Source organism: Chionomys nivalis, chromosome 16 (genome assembly GCF_950005125.1).
Source record: "Chionomys nivalis chromosome 16, mChiNiv1.1, whole genome shotgun sequence".
NCBI lineage: Eukaryota > Metazoa > Chordata > Mammalia > Rodentia > Cricetidae > Chionomys > Chionomys nivalis.
Genome location: NC_080101.1, coordinates 52,648,615 through 52,674,153, shown reverse-complemented (window position 1 = coordinate 52,674,153; position 25,539 = coordinate 52,648,615). Strand labels below are relative to the sequence as shown.

At 44.0% G+C, this 25,539-nt stretch overlaps 1 protein-coding gene across 2 annotated transcripts in view; it reads right to left on the bottom strand.

Annotated features, from left to right (window-relative positions):
- The window catches only part of Terf1 (telomeric repeat binding factor 1), a 42,896-nt gene extending 31,998 nt beyond the window's left edge, over nt 1–10,898 (bottom strand). For both annotated transcript variants that reach the window (XM_057791086.1, XM_057791087.1), the window contains exons 1-4: nt 10,622–10,898; nt 6,825–6,920; nt 2,759–2,880; nt 583–669 (exon numbers count right to left, since the gene is read on the bottom strand). In XM_057791086.1, the coding sequence (XP_057647069.1) occupies nt 583–669; nt 2,759–2,880; nt 6,825–6,920; nt 10,622–10,880 (564 nt within the window). In that variant the 5' untranslated portion in view covers nt 10,881–10,898. The remainder of the gene's footprint in view (nt 1–582; nt 670–2,758; nt 2,881–6,824; nt 6,921–10,621) is intronic.
- Nucleotides 10,899–25,539: the final 14,641 nt, after the last annotated feature.

The following is a 25,539-nucleotide window of genomic DNA, read 5'->3' as shown; positions in this document are numbered from 1 at the left end:
TGGGAAACAGTTCAATGAGTTAGTTGGCATTGTCTTACTGACTATGCCAACACTAGAGAAGTTGAATACTTTCTCTTAAGTGTATTTGTGAACTGGCTGTAAGGTTTCCTCTGGTCAGACAGAAACAGAGTAGAGTTTTCATTAACCTAGCAATACTAAGATGAAATATATGGGTAGGAAATCCAACAAAATCATCAGGCTCTCTGCTGAAATTTCTGGGGTATTATATCCAGCGAGAAGGGTCAAACGAGTTATTAATGATGCCAACTAGACCCTCTATCTACTAGCACAACAAATAGCATTCTGCCTTCAGTAATTTTCAGGCAAATTAAACCCAATATGACAGTACTATTTATTTGTGAGAAAAACTAAAATGAAAATCACAGGTAAGGTCTATAGGGCAACTGTTGTTAACTACTTTGGAAAACTATAGGCAGCACCTACTAAAATTGAAGGAATGTCATTTGATAAGTACAACAAGTGAGTATGTCTAGCTATTTATCACTCAGGAATTTTACTCCTAAGTATACAATGAACAAACAGTTGTAAAATTAATTCTATCGCTTTACTATAAATAATTACCGTGTGAGATTCTGGATCACCAAATATTCTTTCAAACACTTCTTCTGCTTCCTTAAAGTTGCCACTTTCCATACAAACAGCCACAGCCTTAAAGACAACATATAAAAAGCTTAAATTGCTTTTTAAAATGTCCAACCATTATTTGACTAAGTGCATAGATAATGCTGAAAGACATCATTTTAAACATTTTTATGCATTTTATTTGAAAAAGATATAGTTTTTCAATGATAAAATAATTATGGCTTAAAAAGTTAAAAATTCTCACTAGTTCTGTACACATTTACAGTCTGTTCAGCATCTCTAAGCAGTAATTAATAAATAGCCTGGAAGTTATTATTATTATATCTGGAAATATACTGCTCCCACTGCTCATTTCCATATGCTCTACACGGTGGAGACAGCACACTACCCCCATAGAACTGTTGTGTGAGCTGCATTCCACAGTGTGGCAAAGCAACAACACACTAAATGCTATGGCACCATCTCAACTGTCTAGTAGCGTAGTGAAAGCTTTCTTTAGGGCTGAAGAGATGGCTCAGAGGTTAAGAGCACTGGCTGCTCTTCTAGAGGTCCTGAGTTCAATTCTCAGCAACCACATTGTGGCTACAGTCACCTATAATGAGATCTGGCATGTAGGCATACATGGAAGGAATGTTGTATACATAATAAATAAATTAATTAATTGAAAAAAGCATAATTAACTTTTAAAAAAGCTTTCTTTAGCATTGCAAAGATAGGGAAAACATGAAAAATCTCTTTTTTCTAAGTTGAATTCTTACAAGAAGCAGGTGTTTTTCTACCCAATGTCACATCGCCAGGTCCTAATTTCATTTGACAATCACACTAAGTAGGATACTACTTTGGGTCTCTCTCTCTTGGACAACTTAGAAAAAAAATTTTTACAAAACTTCTAAAGCTGAGGAAAAAATTTATTGAAAAAAGGAAATATTTGCTTTAGCTGGAAGGTGGATGTTTGACTTTTCTGCTTTCTTATTCTTAAGCAGTCTACTGTAATTCAAATCTTAGCATGGTTAAAATTCTACATACTCTTGTTCACAAAAATCCACACATGGCATGAATGGCATGTGTGAGGTCTTGGGCTCAATCCTCAGAACCAATACCCCATAATAAACAAGCAAATCATAGCACCTGCTACTTCCCCCCAATATTTATAGTCCTTAGGTAAAAAAGAGGAGAGCATGAATCCTTAGTTTTAAAGTTTGTTTGGTAATCTCTAAAAGCTACAGTGCTTCCTACAATATGGAGGCAACACACACCTGAATATAAAACATTAAGTTCTGGGCTTGGTGCTCATGTGAAGACTATAGTCAATGTTCTAAATGAAAAGATGTCATTAAAATTCTCACTAGGTTTTTTGTGTTTTTTTGGGTTTTTTTTTTTTTTTTTGGTTTTTCGAGACAGGGTTTCTCTGTGGTTTTGGAGCCTGTCCTGGAACTAGCTCTTGTAGACCAGGCTGGTCTCGAACTCACAGAGACCCGCCTGCCTCTGCCTCCCAAGTGCTGGGATTAAAGGCGTGCGCCACCACCGCCCGGCTTCTCACTAGGTTTATACACAACTTCTGACAGGTTATTTTTATTCTGGATGTTAGATGTTTTCATATTTGTGACAGTTAATATTCAGTCTCCATTTCCAGAACGGACTAACTGAGAAGTGAAGACCTACCCTGAACATCGGCAGCACTATTCCATGGGCGAAAATTATGTTATGGGCTGAACAAAAAGAAGTACGTGAACACTAAGCATTCATCTCTCTCTGCTTCCTGATTCGACACAAGATGACCAATCACTTTACACTCCTATGCTCTGCCTCCCACAACATGGACTGCTACCAACTCAAATTATAAGCTAAAATAAACCCTTCTCTGATTATGTTTTCATTTTTTCCTCAGAATTTATTTTTCTTTATGTGTATAAATTTGTGTGCATGCGCATGTGTGCAGGCGCCTGCAGAGACCAGAACAGGGAACTGGAGTTACAGGTGGCTGTGGACTCCTAACTTGGATGCTGGGAACTGAACTCAGGTTCTCTGAAAAAGGAAAACTGCTCTTAATTTCTAAACCATCTCTACAGACTCTCCTTAAGGTGTTTTGTTTCATCAATGACCCAAGTAATTGATAGAGTATTATAGCAAAACAAGCACAAAATAATACTCATACCTGAATTTTAATTAAATTCTGTATTTCTTCATGAAGTTTGTTATGTTCCTTTTCAATTGAATCCCAAGTCATCAGGGCTGATTCCAAGGGTGTAATACGTTCATCACTTTCAAACTGTGCATCTTTTAAAACAGAATAACTGAAAGTTAAGCAGAAACTTCAAAACTCGATTCTTTTTCAAATTTATCAACTATATTCTAGCCGGGCGGTGGTGGTGCACGCCTTTAATCTCAGCACTCGGGAGGCAGAGGCAGGCGGATCTCTGTGAGTTCGAAGCCAGCCTGGTTTACAGGAGCTAGTTCCAGGACAGGAACCAAAGCCACAGAGAAACGCTGTCTCGAAAAACCAAAAAAAAAAAAAAAAAAAAAAAAGAAAAAAGAAAAAAGAAAAAAAAAAAGCTGGGTATAATTTCATACACTAAATAGTAGGTCCATATTAGCAGTTTCAAGGATTGTAATTTTCTGTTGGCCTCTTTTGGCATTTCTAATAGTTCAGATTTTTAAAAAATTATTAATTTATAATCCAAGTTGTGTTGCATACTTAAGATACAAACACAAAGAGAAAACCACTACACATGGCAACTCAAGTCTATAATCCCAGCACTTCTGAGGCTGAGGCAGGAGCATCACTCACAATTCAAGCCTCGCCTCGGTGAGACCTTGTTCTGTCCATGAGCACTTCACATATCCATGAACGATGCAATGTGGACAGCCAGCATGACTGGCACTTCCTAGATGTACACTCATTATGCCACTGGCTGTTTGCTCTACTTCAGAATCATTCAGAAATTCTCAACTGGAAATTGTTTAAACTCTAGAATATGACCTAGGGAGGCAGTTCAGTAGAGCACTTACTCCGCACACATGAAGCCAAAACGCTGTAAGAAGAAACAACAAAAAAGATAATAAGAAAATAACCAAGAAATACAGACAGGATGAAGAGAACGTCTGAGAAAGCAGAGATGGACTATAAGGCAGAGGGATACAAAAGACATTCTTACAAATAAAGAGAGCTTATCAGGCACCTCTCTTTCTCTGAAGTAGGACTACATGTAGGAGAGAGGCAGATACCAGGACCCTTAGAGCCCACTTACTGTGTGTCTCAAAGAATAGTTCATCTCAGCAGACGGCATGATCCTGTATCCAAAAGACCCTAATAACTCTACAAAACACTTGGATTTGATAAACACTTTTAGTGAATTAGCAGAATATAAAATTAAAATGGAAAATTTAAAAGCTTTCCTTTATACCAATAATAAGTTCATTGAGAAAGATACCAGGAAAAAAATCCTGATTACAATAAAATAAAGTTCCTAGGATTAAAGCTAACCCAGCAGGTGAAAAATCTGTGCAATGAAGAATTTAAGGTATTGAAGAAGTTGAAGACACTAAAAGATTAAAAGACATCCCATACCCCCAGATTGATGGAATAGTGCAAAAATGGCTATCACTGTGAAAGTGATCAACAGATTCAATTTAGTCCATAAGAATTCCGCTTACGGTTTTCATATAACTGGGAAAAAAACCCTTAAATTCAAGTGTAAGAACAAAAGACCCCAATACAAAGCAGAACAGGCAAAGCGACAAGGATCACATGAACCCCTTCTAACTAGGAGCACAGGTGGGAAGTGTAAATCATGTGCAAAGGACAAGGAGCAGGCATGGGAGCAAGGAGAGTGAGGCAAACCACAGTCCTGAAGAGTCTCCTCAGAGGTGAGCTACTAATTTGTACCTGTTCCCTGTTTTCTTTCCTGGCTTACTTTGGATGAGGTTTGAAGATCTGGTAGAGTAGGCAGTATTTTACAAGAGAAAGGGGAAATAAAAAAAGCTTCTTATGGATTCCTTGACATTGGGTTGGTAGGCTGGAAACTAAAGAAACTGAAAACACATGACTGGCTTTTTCTCTGTGCAGTGGAGGAGGCCTGGAAAGTCTTCATCTTAGGAAATAGCCAGGCACGGTGACACCTGTGAGTCCCTGTGCTCAGGAGCTGTGGCAGGGGGACTAGGGGTCTCTGGGCAGCCTGGGTTCATAAAAGCAGGTCTTTTGAGATGGGAACTGTCATGAACATTGTTTCTGCTTGAGATGTCTTGTTTTACAGCTCTGTGGGGCTGGAGACAGGACCCACTATGGCAGCTACTACCTACTTATAAGCACTTAGCAGTTAAAATGAAAGTAGTCCAGATAGATATCCTTTAAGCATAAAGCTTACTACAAAAAATAAGATAGCTCATTAACATTTTGTACATTACTTGTTGGCATATTAAAAATATTGGATTACTGGGTTAAACAAGATAACGTTAAAATTAACTCTACTTCCTTTTAGTTTCTTAATTTAACTACTAAAACATCTTAAATTTCAAACATAGACCATATTTCTATCAGGAAATATTTCTACTATTTACTATAGAGCAGTCACTGAAAGGTCACTGAAAATGCGATACATAAATTAAAATGAAGTTGTTTGGGGCTGTAGCTTGATGGTGGCATATTCACCTGTTAGTCAAAGGCCCTAGGTACATGGCACTGCAAAACACAAACAAAACCCTAAACTTTAACTACTATCTCCTTTGAATCAATTATGAGACAGTGATTCTTATTTGCTGATCTTTGTGGTTTTTATCTAAGATATATATTCAAAACAGAATCCTGGTACACTTAAAGATTTAGCCATGGGGTCAGGATGAATATGCATGGCTCAGCTGTATAGCATTTGACTAAAATGCACAAGACCCTGAGTTCAATCCCCGTCTCTGTAAAAACAAACAAGCAAAACAAGTCAACTGCAAGTTACTCACAAAATCTGTTTTTATCCCTTGAAGGGAAGATTACCTGAAAAAAAAAAACTAAGATATAAAGAGTAACTATTATGTGTAAAGCATAGCTAGGCAGTTTAGAATAATCTGCCACATGATTTATAAAACCACCCAACTAACTACAATACGTTAAGTCACGGTGTGCAATTTTTCAATTGTGTCTACATCAGCCACAGGCTCTAAGCTGCACATAGCCCTCTCTTCTGCATCTACTCTAACCCTGACAGGTAGTAGTTTCCTTCTAGTTCAAACACTCCACCCTCGAGGGAAGTGTATAAAGATTCAGTAAGTAATTAACTCAAAAGACCCAGGAAGTCCCTGAAACTTACCAGATGTACAAGTCTTTGCCCTCCCTGCCCCTCCCCCCCCCATAGCTATGTAGGAACCACTCAGGAGAGGAGACTCCCTAACTGTTGGACTGACTACAAGTTACTCAGAGAGCTTTCCTGAGTTGCCACTCATGCTGGGCTGAGGTGTTGGTGGTGTGACTGCCTTTAAGTTGTCCATGATCTTGTAAGTAACTACAGTAAACCCTGGTTCACAAGGTAGAATCTGGTATCAGTGTTACTTTGGTTTGTCATGGGTCCCATATTTCAGGAGATTATAAATCTCCCCATGAATAATATCAGAAAAGCTCCTAATTTCATTCTCCGAATAAAGCAGACTACATGGCTCAGTACGATACTAATATTCTGAGAGTTTATATATTTTTATAAGTAAATAGTTTTTAATGGGAAAGTATTTTGTAAATTCTAAAATGAACTAATATTGCTCATTATAATCTAAGATGAACCTGTCTAAGGGAGACAGATTACAACTATAAACTATGTTTTCTTGTATAAGGACAGGCATCACGTTTAAATACCTGACAGTAAACAGTGTGTGTATGGTAGCTGTTATCACTAAGTTATATAAGGAAACTTCAAATGACATCTCCAGGAGTCTAGGAAGCGTAGTCGGCCCACTGTAACATCTGAATCATCTGGGAGCTAAACTCATGGTGAGGCAGAACGGCTTCATTGTTTTAAGAAGCCCTTTAAATAATATGTAGCAGGCTAAAGTTCGAGAGTCACAGTTCTACAAAGATAAAACTGTATTTATTTGCTTTAGATAAGCTTATGTGTATGCCAACTGCAGGTAGGCAAACCTCCTCTCCCCCAGCCAAAAGGAAATACAGTGTTCACCAGTTTCTCACGTCTTATATTTAGTCATAAGTTAAAAGATTCTAATATAAAATAGAAATTTGTATTTACCAAGAGATTTTCCTGCTGCAATTCTTGTCAAAAACTGACAGATATATACAGTTCTCAACTGGTAAGTTGTAAGACTGGGTAGTCCATGAATAATAGCTAAAAAAGAAAAGAAAGAGTTTATTAAAATATTATCACAACCTAATAGCAACAATACAGTGTTAAGTATTAGATTATAAACACTTGGGATGGCTATTCTTGGTTCTCAACTTGACTACATTTGGAATTAACTAAAACCAAAAATGGCTTGACATGCCTATGAATGATTTCTTTCTTTCTTTCTTTCTTTCTTTCTTTCTTTCTTTCTTTCTTTCTTTCTTTCTTTCTTTCTTTCTTTCTTTCTTTCATCTTTCTTTTTTGCTTAACTGAACCATCTGAAGTGAGATGATCCACTTCCAATCTGGAAATTAGGTGAGAAGACAAATCTTTGATCCAGATCTTCTGAGGTGGGAAGATCCACCTCTAATCTCGGCCATATGTTTTTCTAGAATATATATAAAGGACATAGAAGAGGGAAGCTCTTTTTGCCAGTTTCCTCCCACCCTCGATAAACATTCTTTTCCTGACATTAGAGCCTATTTCTTTGGGATTCTGGCATATACTGAAGGCCATCTGCGACATCAAGCTCATGGATTGAACACTTACTAGATTCTTGGACTCTGTACATAGGCAGCCATTGCTGGATTAGTTGGACCACAGTCTGTCAATCATTCTAGTAAATCCCTTTTCTATGTATAGATTTATTATATATATATAATATATATTATATATATAGCTTGCTAGTCTAGAGAAGCTTGACTAATAAAACACTCAACAAAACTGATCATAAATTTAGAACTATAGAGTCTTTTTTTTTTCTTTCTTTTTTTTTTTTTTTTTTTGGTTTTTCGAGACAGGGTTTCTCTGTGGCTTTGGAACCTGTCCTGGAACTAGCTCTGTAGACCAGGCTGGTCTCGAACTCACAGAGATCCGCCTACCTCTGCCTCCCGAGTGCTGGGATTAAAGGTGTGCGCCACCATCGCCCGGCTAGAGTCTTTTTTTAAAAAAAAGTTTTTCGAGACAGGGTTTCACTGTGTAGCTTTGGAACTGTTCTGGAACTAGCTCTGTAGACCAGGCTGACCTCGAACTCACAGAGATCTGCCTGCCTCAGCCTCCCAAGTGCTAGGATTAAAGGTATGTGCCACCCCCGCCTGGCAGAACTATAGATTCTAATCATTCAATTTCTTAAAAATCAGAAAAGTTTTGTAATATAGTGTTCTTACACAATGTAACTCAGTTGTGAAATACTCAAAATTGCTTTTAAAAAGTAGTGTATCAAACTACGACTTTGAAATTCGTACTATAAAATTCTTTATATTATAGGAAATATACATATGTCAAGGTTTCCACTGAGTTTGTTCAATTCATAAAAATTGAGTTTAAAAAATTTATTTCTCAAATATTTGAATTCTCACAAGGATGCACTTGGCAGTGAATGTGCATACTGGTGAGTGAACCATATTCCTGGATCTCTCACATGCAGGCAGGAGGATAAACTTGGCTCTCATTCTGCAAGTGCTATAAAACCTTTTTTTAACATTTAAACAAAAGGTTTCATTTTTATTTCTTGTGCACGTCTGTCTAATACGTGTATACAGGGCATGCTGAGGTCAGAAGAGAGAATTAAATACCCTGGATGGAGTTCCAGACTCTGCCATGTGAGTGCTGAGAATCAAGCCCAGGTTTTCTGGAGAAGCAGTTAGTGTTCCTAACTACTGAGCCAGCTCTCCTCACTCACCCTCTCCCTTTTAAGAAAGGCCTTCCATTGGTCTGAAGCTTGCCAAAGTAGGCTAGGCTGGCTAGCCAGTGAACCTTGTCTTCCCAGCACTGTGAATACAAGTATGTTAAGCTTTTTCTTTTTTTTTTGTTTTTTTTTATTACTTTATAAATAATACCAATAATACCAATCAAAATTTCCATTTCCTCCCCATTCCCCTTCTCCCCCTCCAGTCCTAAGAGAGGGCAAGGTACCCTGCCCTATGGGAAGTCCAAGGCCCTCCCCCCCTCTATCCAGGCCTAGGAAGCTGTGCATCCAAATAAACTAGGGTCCCAAAAAGCTAGTACATGCAGTAGAGACAAATCCCAATGCCATTATCATTGGCTTCTCAGTCTGCCCCAATTGTCAGCCACATTCAGAGAGTCCGGTTTGATCAAATGTTCAGTCCCAGTCCAGCTGGAGTTGGTGAGCTCCCATTAGCTTAGGCACAGTGTCTCAGTGGGTGGACCAACCCCTCGCGGTCCTGACTTCCTTGCTCATCTCCCTCTTTCTGCTCTTCAACTGGACCTTGGGAGCTCAGTCCAGTGCTTTGATGTGGGTCTCTGTCTCTATCTCCATCTGTGGCCAGATGAAGATTCTATGGTGATATTCAAGATAGTCATCAGTCTGACTACGGGAGAAGGCCAGTTCAGGCACCCTCTCCTCTGCTGTCCAAGGACCTAGCAGGGGACATCCCTGTGGACATCTGGGACCCCCTCTAGGGTCAAGCCTCTTGCCAACCCTAAAATGACTCCCTTAATTAAGATATCTCCTTCCCTGCTCCCATATCTGTCCTTCCTCCACCTCAACCATCCCATTCCCCCAAGCTCTCCCCAACCCTCCCCTGGGTTCTGGGGATCAAACTAAGGTCCTCGGCTTGCAAGAAAAGCATTTTCAAGCTGTACTATCTCCCTAGGCATCCCCTCAACTTTTTAAATTTTCTATAGTCATCTGCTATAGTTTAGATCTGGAATACTTTCTTCTCAAGGTTTGGTCCACACACTTGTTAGAGACTGTAGACGTTTAAGCTTGATGGAGATTTTAGGTCACAGGTGTTGTTTTAAGGGGACTGTAGGACCTTTATTCCTGTCTCTCTTACATCCTGGCATCAAACAGTTTTGCTCCTTTGTAGCTGCCACCTTTGAAATCAGTTTGCTCTCTCCCAGATACACTGCTCTTAACTTAAAACAGCAGGGGTAGTTAATATTATGCCTCCTGTTTGAAAAATTGCCAGTTTGGGCATCCTGATGAGCTGACTCTTCAGAGCTCCAGGCACAGAAACATCTAGAACTGCGCGAACCGTACCCCTTCTTTCTATGGGCCGACTAGGTCAGATATATGCTACAGCGACACAAAGCTAACATGCGCTGCACACGTAGGAACGAAACAGGAGTTCACGGTGACTTTTCCAACTCTACCCTGTCAGCGCAGAGGAACCGTAGCCTATTCTCAACCACAGCATAGGGAAGTGACTTCGTTTCAGGACTTCATTTTCTGCTTCAAGTTACCTACCAACGCCACGGCTCCAACTTTTATCTGTGAGGAAACTTTCCTAAACACGGATCTGGGGCACCCCTCTTAACCTACTAGCACCTCGGATTAACCAGCACTTCTCTAGAAATAACGAGTATTATTATAGCAGTCTGTCAATATGGCTTGATGAGAATTTGCAATTAAATATTACATTTACACTATAAATACACACGGTCATAGTAACGTTATCATCTTCTCGTCGTCTGGCCAGGTCTGGCTTATCATCGTCAGGGGGTTTGCAAATTTACATAATTGTTCCCGGGAGGGAACGAGACTGCTGATCAGGAACACCTGGGTGGCCGGGGCCGAAGGAGGCAGTGGGAAGCCATGTTCTCCATCTTCGCCCATTCGGTCCTGCGGTCAAGCCCGACAGGGACACGGAATGGGGGCGGGGATGGGGGACCCCAGCTCACAGGAGCCGGTTTCGCGCGACCGCCCCCCCCCTCTCCGGCCGTGCGCCGCCCGCACCCACCTTCCGCGCTGTCCCGAGTCCGGCGGAAGTCCTCGGAGCGGCCGTCGCGGAAGGCTCGGCACAGAGAGAGGCAGAGGAAGTCGAGCATCCAGCCGGCGGCCACGGCCTCGGCCTCGGCCACCAGCTCCGCGTTCTCCTCCTCTGGGACCTGCAGCTGGTCCGCGTCGCCTCCGGTCACCTCCTTCTCTGGACAGTCCGCATCTTCCCGGCCCGCACAGCCCAGCGCGCTCGGGGCCGCTGAGGCGACAGCCGCCGCCATGTTAAAGCGAAAGCGCGCGCGGTGCCTCGGCGGGCGCGGGGCGCTAATTGGCTCGCGCTGGAGTGGAAGTCAGCCAATCGCATCGCTAGGGTGGGAGGCTGGGTCGAGCGTGGCTTCCGATTGGCTGAGACCTGCCAAATAGCCTGTCAGTCTAAGGCGGGGCTTTCCCTGTAGAGGAGCTGCTGGTGTTTAGGTTAGGATAATTTTTAAAAAAATCCATGCGCGAGCCGGGCGGTGGTGGCGCACGCCTTTAATCCCAGCACTCGGGAGGCAGAGGCAGGCGGATCTCTGTGAGTTCAAGACCAGCCTGGTCTACAAGAGCTAGTTCCAGGACAGGCTCCAAAACCACAGAGAAACCCTGTCTCGAAAAACCAAAAAAAAAAAAAAAAAAAAAAAAAAAAAAATGCATGCACAGTCAGTAGCGCCCGCCTTTAATCCCAGCACTAAGGAGGCAGCGGCAGGCGGATCTCTGTGAGTTCGAGGTCAGTCTGGTCTACAAGAGCTAGTTCCAGGATAGGCCCCAAAGCTACAGAGAAACCCTGTTTCGAAAAGAAAAAAATGCAATCTGCACATGAAGTCACCCATTTACTGTGTGATTACGCAGATTCTGCCCTGAACGTTCATCTTACTGAGCTGGGTTCTATTTTGGAGTTTTCTAGTGTTCTGGCTGAGGTCAGGGGTCAGGTCTAGTGAGTCCCCACTGATGCCGAGGCTGCTAGTCTTAGGACCACATCCTGAGGACCGCGGCTATACAGTGTCCGCATTAACTGTGGGGGTCCATTTCCACGGGGCTCCGGAATTACAATAGATCTTATGTGATAGTTACTAAATGTCCCTTATAATCATTGCTATTACTCTACTACTGATCCACAACACAAGTCCCTGAATTTTTATCTTGGTTTGGATGAAGATGGGCGATCAGGTTAAGTATAGCAAATTCACTTAGTGAAGATTTACTGAACATGATTTGTGCACTGTCGAGTACCAAGGAAGCCCCGGACAAGTCTCATGCAGTATGAGTGGCTCCTCCCAGGGTTTCTCACCAGGCTGCAGTACCCTAGACTGAACAACTTTCACCAGAGCCTTCACTGGGGAAACCCTCCCACGCCTGAGCAGAGTTGTTACATTGGGGAAACCTTTCACTGAAGCAGTGCTGTAAGCAACTATGCTTATGGTTACTTTGTGGCATTCCTTGGCTCCTGACTGCGAAGAACCCTTTCTGTCCTAGCTGCAATGATTACAGCCTTTGCTAATGAAGAACATAGATTTTTCCTACCCAGGAATAGGGATAGCTTATTTTTAACCAAATATGAACGCCAATGGCCTGAACACAGACTCAGGTTGCCTGATGTTCTACTGTGTGAAAGTGATGACATGAACTTTAATGGTCACAAAACAAAAGGACATCCATGAGTCAACCCATTTACCAATCATTGGAGAAGACAGCCAGGAGATGGGTGTCAGAACATACACGGTCCAGAAACAGTCCTGCAAGGAGGATTCTGAGCACTGGGAGAACACTCCAAGAACACAAGTGTCTTGTGACCTCACCTTCTTCAAAGCACGGAACTGTTCTTGGAATGCATCTTTGTGCTGCTCCCAGGTGCAGTGCTGCTCCCAGGTGTAATAGGAGTGAGTTTAGTTCAGATTACCCATTATTGCTTGCTGCTGTTCTTCAACTAATGTTTAAACTCTCTTTTATGTGCCTCTGTGATGAAACGCATTTTTGACGGATGTGACTTGTCCTTGTGATTGTATATAGCCTGAACTCATGAGAACTTTACTTAAGTGACCTTTCTCAACCCTTAAAGTATAAATTGTCTAATTCCCCAAATAAAGTTGGCTATTGCGCAAGACAATATCAATGGTGTTATGGTAAAAGTAAAACGCTGCAGGTCCCCTAGTGGCAGGACATGAAGGCAGCTGGTCCCAGGCAGGGAGCTGTGCTGCAGGTGAGAGACAGAGACCTATTAGGCACGCCACACAGAGAAAGAGAATATTTATTTAGTGGGTTATGGAGGAGAAAAGGAAAGGGGGGAAAGGGAGAAGGGAGAAGAGCAGAGAGAGAGAAAGAGAGAGAGAGAGAGAGAGAGAGAGAGAGAGAGAGAGAGAGAGAGAGAAATGGGGAGAGAGAAGGAGGAAGGAGGAGAAGTGGGGAGAAAGGAGAGGAGACAGACAGAAAAGAAGAAACTCAGGTTGGAAGTGGAAGAAAGATCTGCTTGCCTTGGTGGTGGGGGGAGTGGGCAGGGCTTGTCTCTTAAAGGGACAGGACAGACCATTATAGAAACAAGTAAACAGGAAGTGTGTGAGGCAGCTGTGATTGAAACATGACATAAAATCCTGTTTTGTAGTACTTTTTTGTAAGTAAAAGTAGCACACTAAAATAGTGATAAAAATTGTACCAAGTAGAGTTACTTACACACCTATAATCCCAGCACTGGAGGTGGTAGAGGTAGATTTGTTGAGTGCCAGCCTGAGCTACTGATATGAGGTGGGAGGGATGGCTAGAGCCACTTTTATAATCTGTGTTATAAGGACTCACATGTACAGAGGAATTTGCAAACCTATTATTATTAGCTTAACATGTACCTACAGTGAAACTTCCCTAGCCCAGATGCTCTTGGAGGAGTGTACAAGGTTGATGGTGGTAGACATTGTCTTAGACTCAGTGTTTCAGTGAGTGCCTGAGCCCAGATGTCTATGGAATGATGGAAGTGTGTAAGGGAGGACGACATGTCTCAGAATGCGGCTGGCCAACTGACGGTAGGGACAAAACTGATCTCCAAAATGACTGCCTGCTTCTGACGACTCGCCAGCTGAGTATTCTAGAAGGAGATGAGACGGTAGGCAGTTTTAGAGTGTTAGCATGCTGCCTTCCCAGATTGCTGTCTGCCTGAATAATTCACATCTCATTGGCTTTCGTGGTGATGGGGGGATCAGGAACTCTGGTATTGGGGTTACACTGCACAGTGTGATCCTGTCCCCCTGAAACAAAAGGGTAACACAATGAATACCTAAAATGGTCACACTCTCAGTTGTAACCAAGTATTGTGGGCTATATATTGTCTTTGATAAGGTTTTATGTGACCAGAAGGAGTGTCATCACAAATTCAGGAGTAAGCCCTCCTTGCATCATGTCATTGCCACGGTGACAGCACCAGGTCACAGAAAGTTTTCAGCTCCCTTATATTTCTAGAGTGACAATCTTCCTCAACAGGCCCGCCATTGGCTGAAATGTTTGCCGTGCATGGCAGCAAATGGAAGATTTGGGGACTTGTTCCCCATGAACATTTATTTTAATGCTGTATTTAGGAAAAAATACCTTCTGGTGTATGCTTTTAGCCACACACTGATTACTCAATATTTTTAATAAAATACATCTACCCAAAGCAAAAGCAATAGTTTGTGTAAGTAAAAGAGAGAGACGGCGAACTCTTAGGAGCGAGGGGTTCCTGTCTACTCCTCCCTTCCTGGTAGCTCTGGGTATGGGAGTCAGAGGCCCCCTTTCTACTCTTCCTTCCTGGCACTAAACCAGCTCTGGTAAAACCTTGTGTCCTGCCCTTGTGATGAACTTTCCCCCTCCAATAGAAAACTGAGAGTGTAAGGTGTTGTGGCCAGATTATGACCCAGAGAGAGAGAGAGAGAGAGAGAGAGAGAGAGAGAGAGAGAGAGAGAAAACAAAGTAACAATAAGCACATTAAAACACAAAAGACTTTGACAAATCCCTGGGACAAGACACATTGTGATGCTTTCTCCAGCAGTGGGAGAAACTCAACCCCCTTCCACCACCGAGGCGGGTGGGGGGGTGGGGGAGTGGGGGGGTGGGGGGGTGGGGGGGGTGGGGGGGTGGGGGGTGGTGGTGGGGGGGTGGTCTTCCTTCTGCTTCCAGTCTGAGTTCTTTCCTTTCCTTTCAGTCTCTCTCCCAAAGAGGCAGCTTCTGCCTTGTTCCTTTCTCCCCACTTCTCTCCTTCCCTCCTCTCTATCTGTTTTTCTCCCTCTCTCTCTCTGCCTCTGTCTTTTCTTTTTCCCTTTCTCCTCCATAATCCATTAAATAAATACACACTTTCTCTGCATGGTGCACCATCTATCTCAGTCTCTCAACCACCATGCAGCTCCCTGCCTGGGACTCACTTCCCCTCATGTGGGCCACTCAGGGGCTCCCTACCTGGGACCGGCTGCCTTCGTGGCCAGCTGTGGTCTCATGCCCACCGCCCACTGCTGCAACTCAGGGACCTGCAGCGTGATCTCAAGACCAGCTGCCTGCTGCCACCACTTGGGGACCTGCAGCATTTTACTTAAACCATAACAGAGAGACCTGACTACACCTACCACAATATTATGGTTTCTACTTAACAACACAGAACCTCAGTTGCATATGTAATCTCTAAGTTTTTAGGAATCACATCTAAAAAGATAAAAGAAATAAATTAATTTTAGAATCATAGTTTATTTGACTCAATCAATCCAAAGCAAATTATAGGATTGGGGATGGTGAAAAGGAAGAGACTGATTGTTGGGTACAAAGTTTCAGGTAGCTAGGATAAATGCTACCCTTCTATTGCACAGATGGCTGGTTTTTTTTTTTAAGCTTCAGTTTTTCTTTTTCTTTCTTTCTTTTCCCCTTATTAAAAATAGATTCTCTCCTCACGTAATAGATCCAGATTCTGGTTTCCCCTCCTTCTATCCCTCCCAACCCCTCCTTAAGAACTCTCCCATCCAGTTAGACTCACTTTCTGTCTTATTACAAAACAAACAGGCTTTTAAGGGATAATAATAAAATATAATTAACATAAAATGAAAACTTTCCTATTGGAGTTGGACAAGACACACAAATAAAAGCATAAACAGCCCAAGAGAAGGCATTAGAATCAGCTCACACACTCAGGAATCCCATAAAAACACTAAACTGGAGGCCATAAGACATGTGTCTAGAGGGCCTGGTGCAGGCCAGTGCAGGCCCTGTGCATGCTATTTCAATCTCTGAGTTCATATGAGCTTTGATTACATTTGTAATGATTTCAGCCACATAAGGCTGATACTTCCTGGTTCTAGGGGTCATGCAGATGCAGGCAAGCCCTCAGGCTGAACTGCCTAATGTCCCCCAGGGATGTTAAAGGGCCCCCGCATGACCCATGTGTGACATGGATTACATCATCCACGTATGACTCAGCTAAGCCCTTGCGCGCATGTGTGAGCCCCGTTATCTGCATATGACACAGCCTTGTCAACCCCTGTGTGCATGCACTAGGCTGCTTTTAAAAGCTGGAAGTGGCCAGGCGATGGTGGCGCACGCCTTTAGTCCCAGCACTTGGGAGGCAGAGGCAGGCGGATCTCTGTGAGTTCGAGACCACCGTGGTCTACAGAGCTAGTTCCAGGACAGGCTCCAAAGCCACAGAGAAACCCTGTCTCAGAAAAAAAAAAAGAAAAAAAAAACACAAACTAAAAGCTGGAAGTGCCCTCCTCCTTTCTCTCTGCACACTCACTGACTTCCCCAGGCCTGTACATGACCCCTCTAATAAACTCCTAAGCAGGTTTGTTGTATGTTCCGTGTTTCCTTCTCACTCATGCCAGGTAATTTAAACATTGACTTAGAGGTCCCTGCTTTCCTGGTGTCCTCCATCCTCTCTGGCTCTTACACTCTTTTTGTTGTTGTTTTGTTTTGTTTTGGTTTTGGTTTTTGGACACAGGGTTTCTCTGTGTAGCCCTAGCTATCTTGGAACTCACTCTATAGATCAGACTGGCCTCAGACTCAAACTCAAGATTTGCTTGCCTCTGCTTCCTGTGTGTGGGATTAAAGGCACCCAGTTGACTTTTACACTTTTTCTGCCTCGTCTTCTATGGGGTTCCCTGAACCCTAAGAGGATGGATTTTATTGTTGGAGCCCACAAGACTATACAGTAAATGTACAGCTGACAGATTCATAAAGGTAGACCCACAAGTGTAAGACTTATGGGTCAGAGCTTTGTTCCCGTTTTGCAGAGCTTTGGGAACACTTGTCTTTTGGAAAAGTCACTGTCATATCTGTAAAAACCTCGTGAAGCCATGATTTCCCCCTTCAAAATGTGATTCATTCCCAGAATGCTTCAGGAGTGTAACTTCTGCATGGGCAACAGAATGACCTTTCTTCATTCCCACACACCGTGAGACCTTGGAGTGATGGCATTCACTAACAGTCAAATTTACACAGAGTCAATCACACAAAATTACCTCTTAACAGACCACATCGAAAGTTCTATAGAAGACAGGCTCTGAGCAGGAAGACATCATGCCCCCACTTTGCTAACAAACTATTTGGGAGTCCCCAAAACTGGTTGTCACAAAAGAGATTAGATGAGGAAAATGGGTGAATCCAGGATTCAGGGATATTTAGTAACTTTATCTAATGGTTTGGAATATCAGGTGTTTCCCCTTGAATTCTGGTTCTTTCCTGGATCAGGTCACCTGTTCTAGAGTACTGCTTTGTCAGGTTCTACCTGTCCTTTTTGTGCTTTTGGTGTGCATATAATCATTGTCCTTGTTTATGGAATTTTCCAACTGTCTGTAAAAACTAGAAACCTCACAGAGATCACCCCTTCTTCTTCTCCTCCTCCTCCTTGCTACTTCTACTTCTTTCCTCTACTCTCCTTCTTTCTTTTCCTTCTTCTCCCCCTTATTTTTCTTCTTATCCATGCCTCTTCACTTCACTTTTTTTTCCTCGCATGAAAAATAAAGACCATGCAGAGGCAATGTACTTGAGTTAATTTTTTTTTTTATCCTCAGATTCTTGCCTGCCATAGACATCCTATTCTGAGCCCTGAGTGGGTCCTGAGGCTGGTAGTCAAGGCCCCCGATATTTGATGGAGACATTGTTGTGGGATAATCCCCAGAGAAGACTGTTCAGGTATGGGTTAAGCCAATAGAAAGTCTGTATTAGCTGGCTTGCAACTACACTGGGTGTTTGGGATCTCACTGTAGAACAAGCCTATCTCAGGGTGGGCTTTTAAGCACAAAAACCATGTGTAGTCCAGGATTAAATTGAAATCCAGATTTTCTCCTTCAGCTTTCTGAGTATTTGGATTATACATGTGGACCACCATGTAGCACACAGACCTCATGTTTTAATACTCCACTGAATATTGGGTTTCCACATGTGAGCTGGGGATGGGGAGGAGCCAACAGTCAGACTAAGTAGCATATTTCCAACATTGGTTGTATAAATAATAAGTGCCAGAAACTTTTCTAAGTGTGTTACATGTAATTGCTTATCTAATTTTCGAAGCTAATGTTACAGGATAGATACATTTGTTAACCCAGGGCTCTAAAACATCTGTCGCATAATGAAGATGACTAATTCACCCGAGGCTAGTGAGTTAGCTAGTTAGTAAACTAAGGGTCCAGGACTCTGACTCTATACTTCTTTCTTTCTTCCTCTGAAGTACTGGGAGATACAGGCAGTGGTTACAAACCAGAGTCGACTTTCTCCATTCTTTAAAAGTTGATCTCCAAATTCTATTTTTCTCTAAAGAATTAAATTCCAAATTGCCCATGTGCAGCAACCTTTGCAAATAAGTCATGAGAATACGAAGCAGGGCTGCCAGAGGCCTCCCATTTAGTGACTAACGGTGTCACAACTTATTAAATTATTCCTCCTTACACAGAATTGTTTCAGCTGGAAAAGAATAATATTTTGTCTCAGGAGCATGTTAACTGAAATTATTTGTAACTTAGGTCACAGTCACCAGAGTCATTAACACATCTTAGTTTTCTTCTACTAGGGGCTCCGGAGGTTTACTGTGAAGGGCATGCTCAAATTCTGTTCAATTAATTTTTTAGGAGAGAGGTATTGCCAGCACCCTTTTGAGTTAGTGGGAGGAGCTTGGTGAAACTGGGTAGCACAGGTGATGGGCTTATAAAAGTCTACGAGTGTTTCCTAGGACTCTTGGTAGGACATCATCATAGCAGTAACAGAGAAGGGACTCTGACTGAATTAGTAGTCTCTGTTTCTCATGAACAACCTTTATTTCCTGCTTTGGAAGATGGAGGTCACCGTAGGAGTGCTGTAAGGATTGAAATTTAGGACAAAGGAAACACTTTGACTTGTCTCTGGCATAAGGACCCACCAGTATGGCTTCCGCTGATTTTCCCCTTTCCTTTGGCTTTCTGATAATTTTGCACAGAATCTTCTTGTAAAGATTGTCTGACCTTTGTTGTGATGGGCTGTCGAGGACCAGCCTCAGGAAAATCACCTCTTGCCAGGGTGAGGGTATGGGAATTGAAGAAATTTAAGTAAAGAATATGATGACACCTAAAAATAACAGGACAGAAACCATAGAAAGTATTGGGAGGGCATTGCAGTGACTGAAATCCTGAAAATCACCCATATTTATTTTTCCATAGCTTTTATACGCAGTATAAATGGGGGAGAAGGTAACAATATACTTTATTAACATGATACAAAGGGTAACTCACACAGCGAATTGCTTTATCACTCTGAGACACCAAATCATTAGCATTCTGTTGCCTAGTGAAGGTGCTCTAGGCCACATATACTGAAGACCGTCCTTCCCTAGGTGACCTCATAGTTACAAAAGAAGGGGCAGAGGTACACGTGAGAAATAGGCCTTTCATTTGCTTTTTGCTTTTTTGCTTATGGTAAAATAAATAACTTTTATTGGTTACTTAAAAATCCTAACATGGAATTCTGAAGATGGCCCAGATGTGGAGAGGCAGAGGGTCATTGCGGGATATAGCAAGGTCTTATGGAAGCATTTTGGAAGAGACCAAACCATATGACAGCATCTTGTCCCTTCATCAAGGTTTCTAGGAAGGTTTTCTAAGACGAAGTTGCAGTAGGGATGTGGTTATGATTGTGTATAATTAAGGGCATTGCTGAGCCTGCAAGGCTGTTCTCTACCACATCCTGTCAAACAATAAGAGCTTCTTCAGGCCAACTTGCAGAAACTGATTTTCCATATTGATCAACCAGACCACAATTTTTTTTTACAGCAGCAACCACTTAACTGAGCATTCCCCTTGTCCACTCCACATTTTCCTGTGTTTAAGCCTAAATTTTCTGCCAGCAATTAAAAGATGGGTGAGAATATTTGCTTTCACCGTCCGGGCATCACTATGCTGATTAAAATCCTCTCCTTGCCTTTATGTCATTACTTTCGTTTCTTTCCGGTGAGGTGGATGGCCATATCTAACAGGTTGGAAGTATAATGATTCAGCCACATAGCATAGCTGACACTTCTGGGTTCTAGGACCATGAACATGTGGACAAGCCCTCAGGCAAAAGTGCCTAATGACCCCAGGGGATCTTAAAAGACCCTTTGTGAGCCAGGTGCAGCATGGTTGTATCACCTACGTCTGATGCAACTACGTGAACCCTTGCATGCATGCATGAGCTCCGTCATCTGTGTATGACGTAACCATGTCATTCCCCTGTGCGCATGTGCTAGGCAGCCCTTAAAAGCTGGACGCGCCATCTTCAAGCTCTCTCTCTGCACACTGACTGCACCACGCCTATACACTCCCCCCCAATAAACACCTAAGTGGATTTGTTGCATGTTCTCTGTTTCCTTCTCACTTGTGCCAGGTAATTTCATTGGTGCTGAGAGACTTGGGAGGCTCTCCTGCTCATCTTCTGGGGTTGGGATCCAGAACCAGGCATTTTTCCACAACAACTACCTGCTCCATCTGCCTGGGTGCAACCTCTGTGTACACCACGGGCTTCAGTTGGTGAGTTTTCCCATTCTGGTCAGCTTAATCATTTCTCCGAACCCAAGGAATTGACTGGTGAGCTCCCAGAAATCTTCTGGTGTTCCTAGAAATGGGGGACAACCTCCAATCATGGTCTTCAGCACTACAGTTGAGTCACTTGCTGACTTTTATCTCTGGATTGCTTCCCTTAGCTAAAACCATGACTGGACAAGCCAGGGTTGACCCACCCGCCTTGGCCTTTTTCTTTTTCCCTTTCTTTTCTTGTCTTTTGGACCACTCGTCAGTGGTCCCCGCCATGAAAGACTACTTGGAGCAGCCTCCAGCCTCTCTGGCTTCTGAGTCACCCAGACCAGAGCCAGTCAAGCTTTAACACCCAGCCTGTAGACAGAGGATGCTCTTCTACAGGCCCTGCAATGTTTGCTGCCATTTCACACCCTGCCTAGAGAGGGGAGACGTCCCCCTATAAGCCTTGTGGTGTTGCTGTTCTCGCAGGTTTTCACGGTTTCAGCTACAGGTAGCAAGCCATCCAAGACCATCAGTCCAGCCTCCCTCTGGGATGCCTTTTAGAGGCCCTAAAACCCCAGGCCTTAATGCCCTACTTACAGATTCCCACATTTGTCCATCTTTGTTCAAAAAAAATGGCCTTGTTACAATTAAGGTAACAATTTAAAGTGGCTGCCTAATGGCACCTTTGGTCTCGATATTCTATGGGAGCTTTTTAACTACTGTCAGAGCACAGGCAAATGGAAGGAGTTTTCTTATATTTAAGCCTTTTACTACCTAAGCTCTAAGACTAAGCCCTCTGTCCTTGCAAGTTGTTCACCTTCTCACCTGTTCCTGGCTGTGCCACCTGAGCGGGAAGAACACTCCACTTCTGCTCTGGACCCAGCTAACAAACCCCCACCTTTTCAACCTCAGCGGGCAGCTACTCCCGCTCCTTCAGCTCCTGCTCTGGAACCGGCTAAGGAACCCACACCTTCCTAACCTCTGCAGACAGATACTTCTGTTGACTCACTGCCTGCATCACCACCTCCCTCTGCTCTCACCTGCGCTGTGTTTTGTTGAAATAAGAAGCGGTGGGCTGCGTTCCTGGCGCCCAGCCACCTGCACGGCTAGCTTTTGCCCTGAAATAATTACACGGAAACTGTATTCTTTTAAACACTGCCTGGCCCATTAGTTCCAGCCTCTTATTGGCTAGCTCTTACATTTTGATCTAACCCATTTCTAATATTCTGTGTAGCACCACAAGCTGGCTTACCAGGAAAGATCTTAACCTGTGTCTGTCTGGAGTGAGAGAATCATGGCGACTCACTGACTAGGCTTCTTTCTCCCAGCATTCTGTTCTGTTTACTCCACCCACCTAAGGGTTGGCCTATCAAATGGGCCTAGGCAGTTTCTTTATTATTTAACCAATGACCTTCCTCCATCAGCTGTGCAGGCTTCACTGCCCTCTTCAGCCCCCCCCCCCCAACTACTTTATCAGCTCTGTTGGATCATTCCTCCACTCCAGTGTCTGGCCACAGCAGTCACCTGGCTCTGGCTCCCACCTTTGCCCCTCCACTCACATGTTCACGTGCTGCTATGGAACCCAACCCTGACCAAGCAAAGCTGGCTGCAGTTCTCCCATTGCTAGAGGTGGCCTGCGTAGATGGATTGGTTAGGGTCCACATCCCTTTCTCCCTCTCAGACCTTTCCCATATAGAACAAAACCTGGGGTCCTATATGTCTAATTCTACCTCTTTCATAAAGCAATTCCAATACATTACCCAGTGTTATAATCTCACCTTTCATGATATCTATATGATCCTATCTAATAACCTACTTCCTGAAGTGCACAGGCGAGTTTGGGAGCAGACAATATTCAACAAACACATGTAACACACTCTCCAGGGGCAGAGGCAGTCCCAAAGCAAGAGCCTCACTGGGATTATAATACTCCCGGTGGGATTTTAGCTAGGGACCGGTTTTTGACTTGCCTTCTGTCAGGTCTTTGTAAGGCTGCCCTCAAGCCAGTAAACTATAGTAGGCTCTCAGAGGTCATTCAAGATATGAAGGAAAATCCTTCTGCATTTTTGGAGCCCCTCACTAAAGCCCTGTTACAATATACTAACTTAGATCCAGAAACCACAGAAGGCAGACTCATGACTCATTTTTTTTCCTCAGTGTTACCCTGACATTAAGGTTAAACTTCAAACTTTTAGAGAAAGACCCCTTGACCCCACAGGTAGAAGTCTTAGAGTTGGCTTTTAAAGTGTATCATGTGAGAAATGGCAAAGCCCGCAGTCACTGTCATGTACTAAGCATGGCCTCCAGGCTGGCCGAGGTGACAGACCGCCCGATCTGTACTGTCTGTGCTGCTCCCTTGCCCCCCTGGGACCCGAGAACTACCAGGACCGTGTTTCAAACGTGGTAGAGCTGGTCAATGGGAGCCAGAGCATGCCCTAATCCTCATCTTGATCCCACAAGACCTTGTCCAAGATGCCATAGGAAAGGACATTGGGCAGTTGATTGTCCTTGTACACATTGTGGCATGGAGACATCAAACCCAGAAAATTCCCAAGTTGACCTTCTAGGTCTGGCCATAGATGAATGAGGCTGCCCAGGCTCCTTTGACCTGAACACAACTGTCATCTGTAATAGGGAGCCATGAGTAAACATCACGGTATCAGGATGGCCCATCTACTTTCTCTTGGACACCGGAGACACATACTCAGTACTCATGGATTTCTGGGGGGCCTACCTCTTCTTCTAGTTTCCCTTTTGTTGGGGTAGGGGGACAGCCTTATCTACCTCAGCAGATCCCACCAATTAACTGTGTTTTTAGGGGTTTTTATCTCACTCATTCATTTTTAATCATTCCAATCTGCCCAGTACTTTTTATGGGAAGAGATTTTTATTTATTTATTAATTTATTAAAGATTTCTGCCTCCTCCCCGCCACCGCCTCCCATTTCCCTCCCCCCTCCCCCGATCAAGTCCCCCTCCCTCGTCAGCCCTAAGAGCAATCAGGGTTCCCTGCCCTGTGGGAAGTCCAAGGACCACCCACCTCCATCCAGGTCTAGTAAGGTAAGCATCCAAACTGCCTAGGCTCCCACAAAGCCAGTAAGTACAGTAGGATGAAAAACCCATTGCCATTGTTCTTGAGTTCTCAGTAGTCCTCATTGTCTGCTATGTTCAGCGAGTCCGGTTTTATCCCATGCTTTTTCAGACCCAGGCCAGCTGGCCTTGGTGAGTTCCTGATAGAACATCCCCATTGTCTCAGTGTGTGGGTGCACCCCTCGCGGTCCTGAGTTCCTTGCTCGTGCTCTCTCTCCTTCTGCTCCTGATTTGGACCTTGAGATTTCAGTCCGGTGCTCCAATGTGGGTCTCTGTCTCTGTCTCTTTTCATCGCCCGATGAAGGTTAATATTCAGGAGGGTGCCTATATGTTTTTCTTTGGGTTCACCTTCTTATTTAGCTTTTCTAGGATCATGAATTATAGGCTCAATGTCCTTTATTTATGGCTAGAAACCAAATATGAGTGAGTACATCCCCTGTTCCTCTTTTTGGGTCTGGCTCACCTCACTCAGGATAGTGTTTTCTATTTCCGTCCATTTGCATGCAAAATTCAGGAAGTCATTGTTTTTTACTGCTGAGTAGTACTCTAATATGTATATATTCCATACTTTCTTCATCCATTCTTCCATTGAAGGGCATCTAGGTTGTTTCCAGGTTCTGGCTATTACAAACAATGCTGCTATGAACATAGTTGAGCATATACTTTTGTTGTATGATAGGGATTTCTTGGGTATGTTCCCAAGAGTGGTATTGCTGGGTCCAGGGGTAGGTTGATCCTGAATTTCCTGAGAAACTGCCACACTGTTTTCCAAAGTGGTTGCACAAGTTTGCATTCCCACCAGCAATGGATGAGTGTACCCCTTTCTCCACAATCTCTCCAGCAAAGGCTATCATTGGTGTTTTTGATTTTAGCCATTCTGACAGGTGTAAGATGCCCTCGTTCTGTTTCCTGGCTCCCGCCGTGGGCCAAGATCTCTCTCACCACTCAGAAGGATCTTCAGGACCAGGACCAGGCTCCCTGTTGGCCAGGGACCTCGCCAACAAAAGGCCTACCTCTCTGTAGGCCAGCCACCAAAACAGAGAAACTCCCGCTGCCCTCTGCCCCGAGCTCCCTACCCAGTGCCCAAACAGGCTATACTGGGTGATCCCCCAGCCCTGCAGAAGGGAGGGGGAGTGAAGGAGGGCCCTGGACACAAGCTGGGATGTGCCAGGAAGAGAGAGGTCGCAGCAGAGGAGGAGCAGCCCCAACAGAGGGTATCAGCCCTCGCAGGCTAACGGGGGGGGGGGGGGGGGTGGTTGAAGGGGGTCTGAGAATACTCCCACTCTGTTTCCTGTGTCCCGGCAGAGCGGGCCCAGAACACTCTCCCCATTCAGGAGGGTCTTCAGGGACAGGACCCGGCTCCCCGTTCGCCCGTGGACCTCTCCAATAAAAGGCCTCCCACTCTGCAGGCCAGGCCCCAAAAAACCTACGCCAACCAGGGTCCGCTGCTTCCCTCTGCGCAGGCGGGGAGTCCACCACTTCCGTCTGCGCGGGCTGGGAGTCCACCGCTTTCGTCTGCACGGGCTGGGGGTCCGCCGTTTCCGTCTGCGCGGGCTGGGAGTCCACCACTTCCGTCTGTGCGGGCTGGGGGTCCGCCGCTTCCGTCTGCGCAGGCTGGGGGTCTGCCGCTTCCGTCTGCGTCGTGGAAGAGATATTTTTTAGGAAAATTTTATTTGCTCCTTCCACTCACCTTATCTCAGACTCGCCAATAGTTCCCCTCCTCCCCCTTTTAGCCTCCCACCCTCCCAGCTCCAATGTTTCTTTTCCTCTACCAGCCTCTCAGGTGGACCCCCAAGTCTGGGACACCCAAAAACCTCTCTGTTGATAAACACCATTCCGCCATTGTTGTCCAATTATAAGAT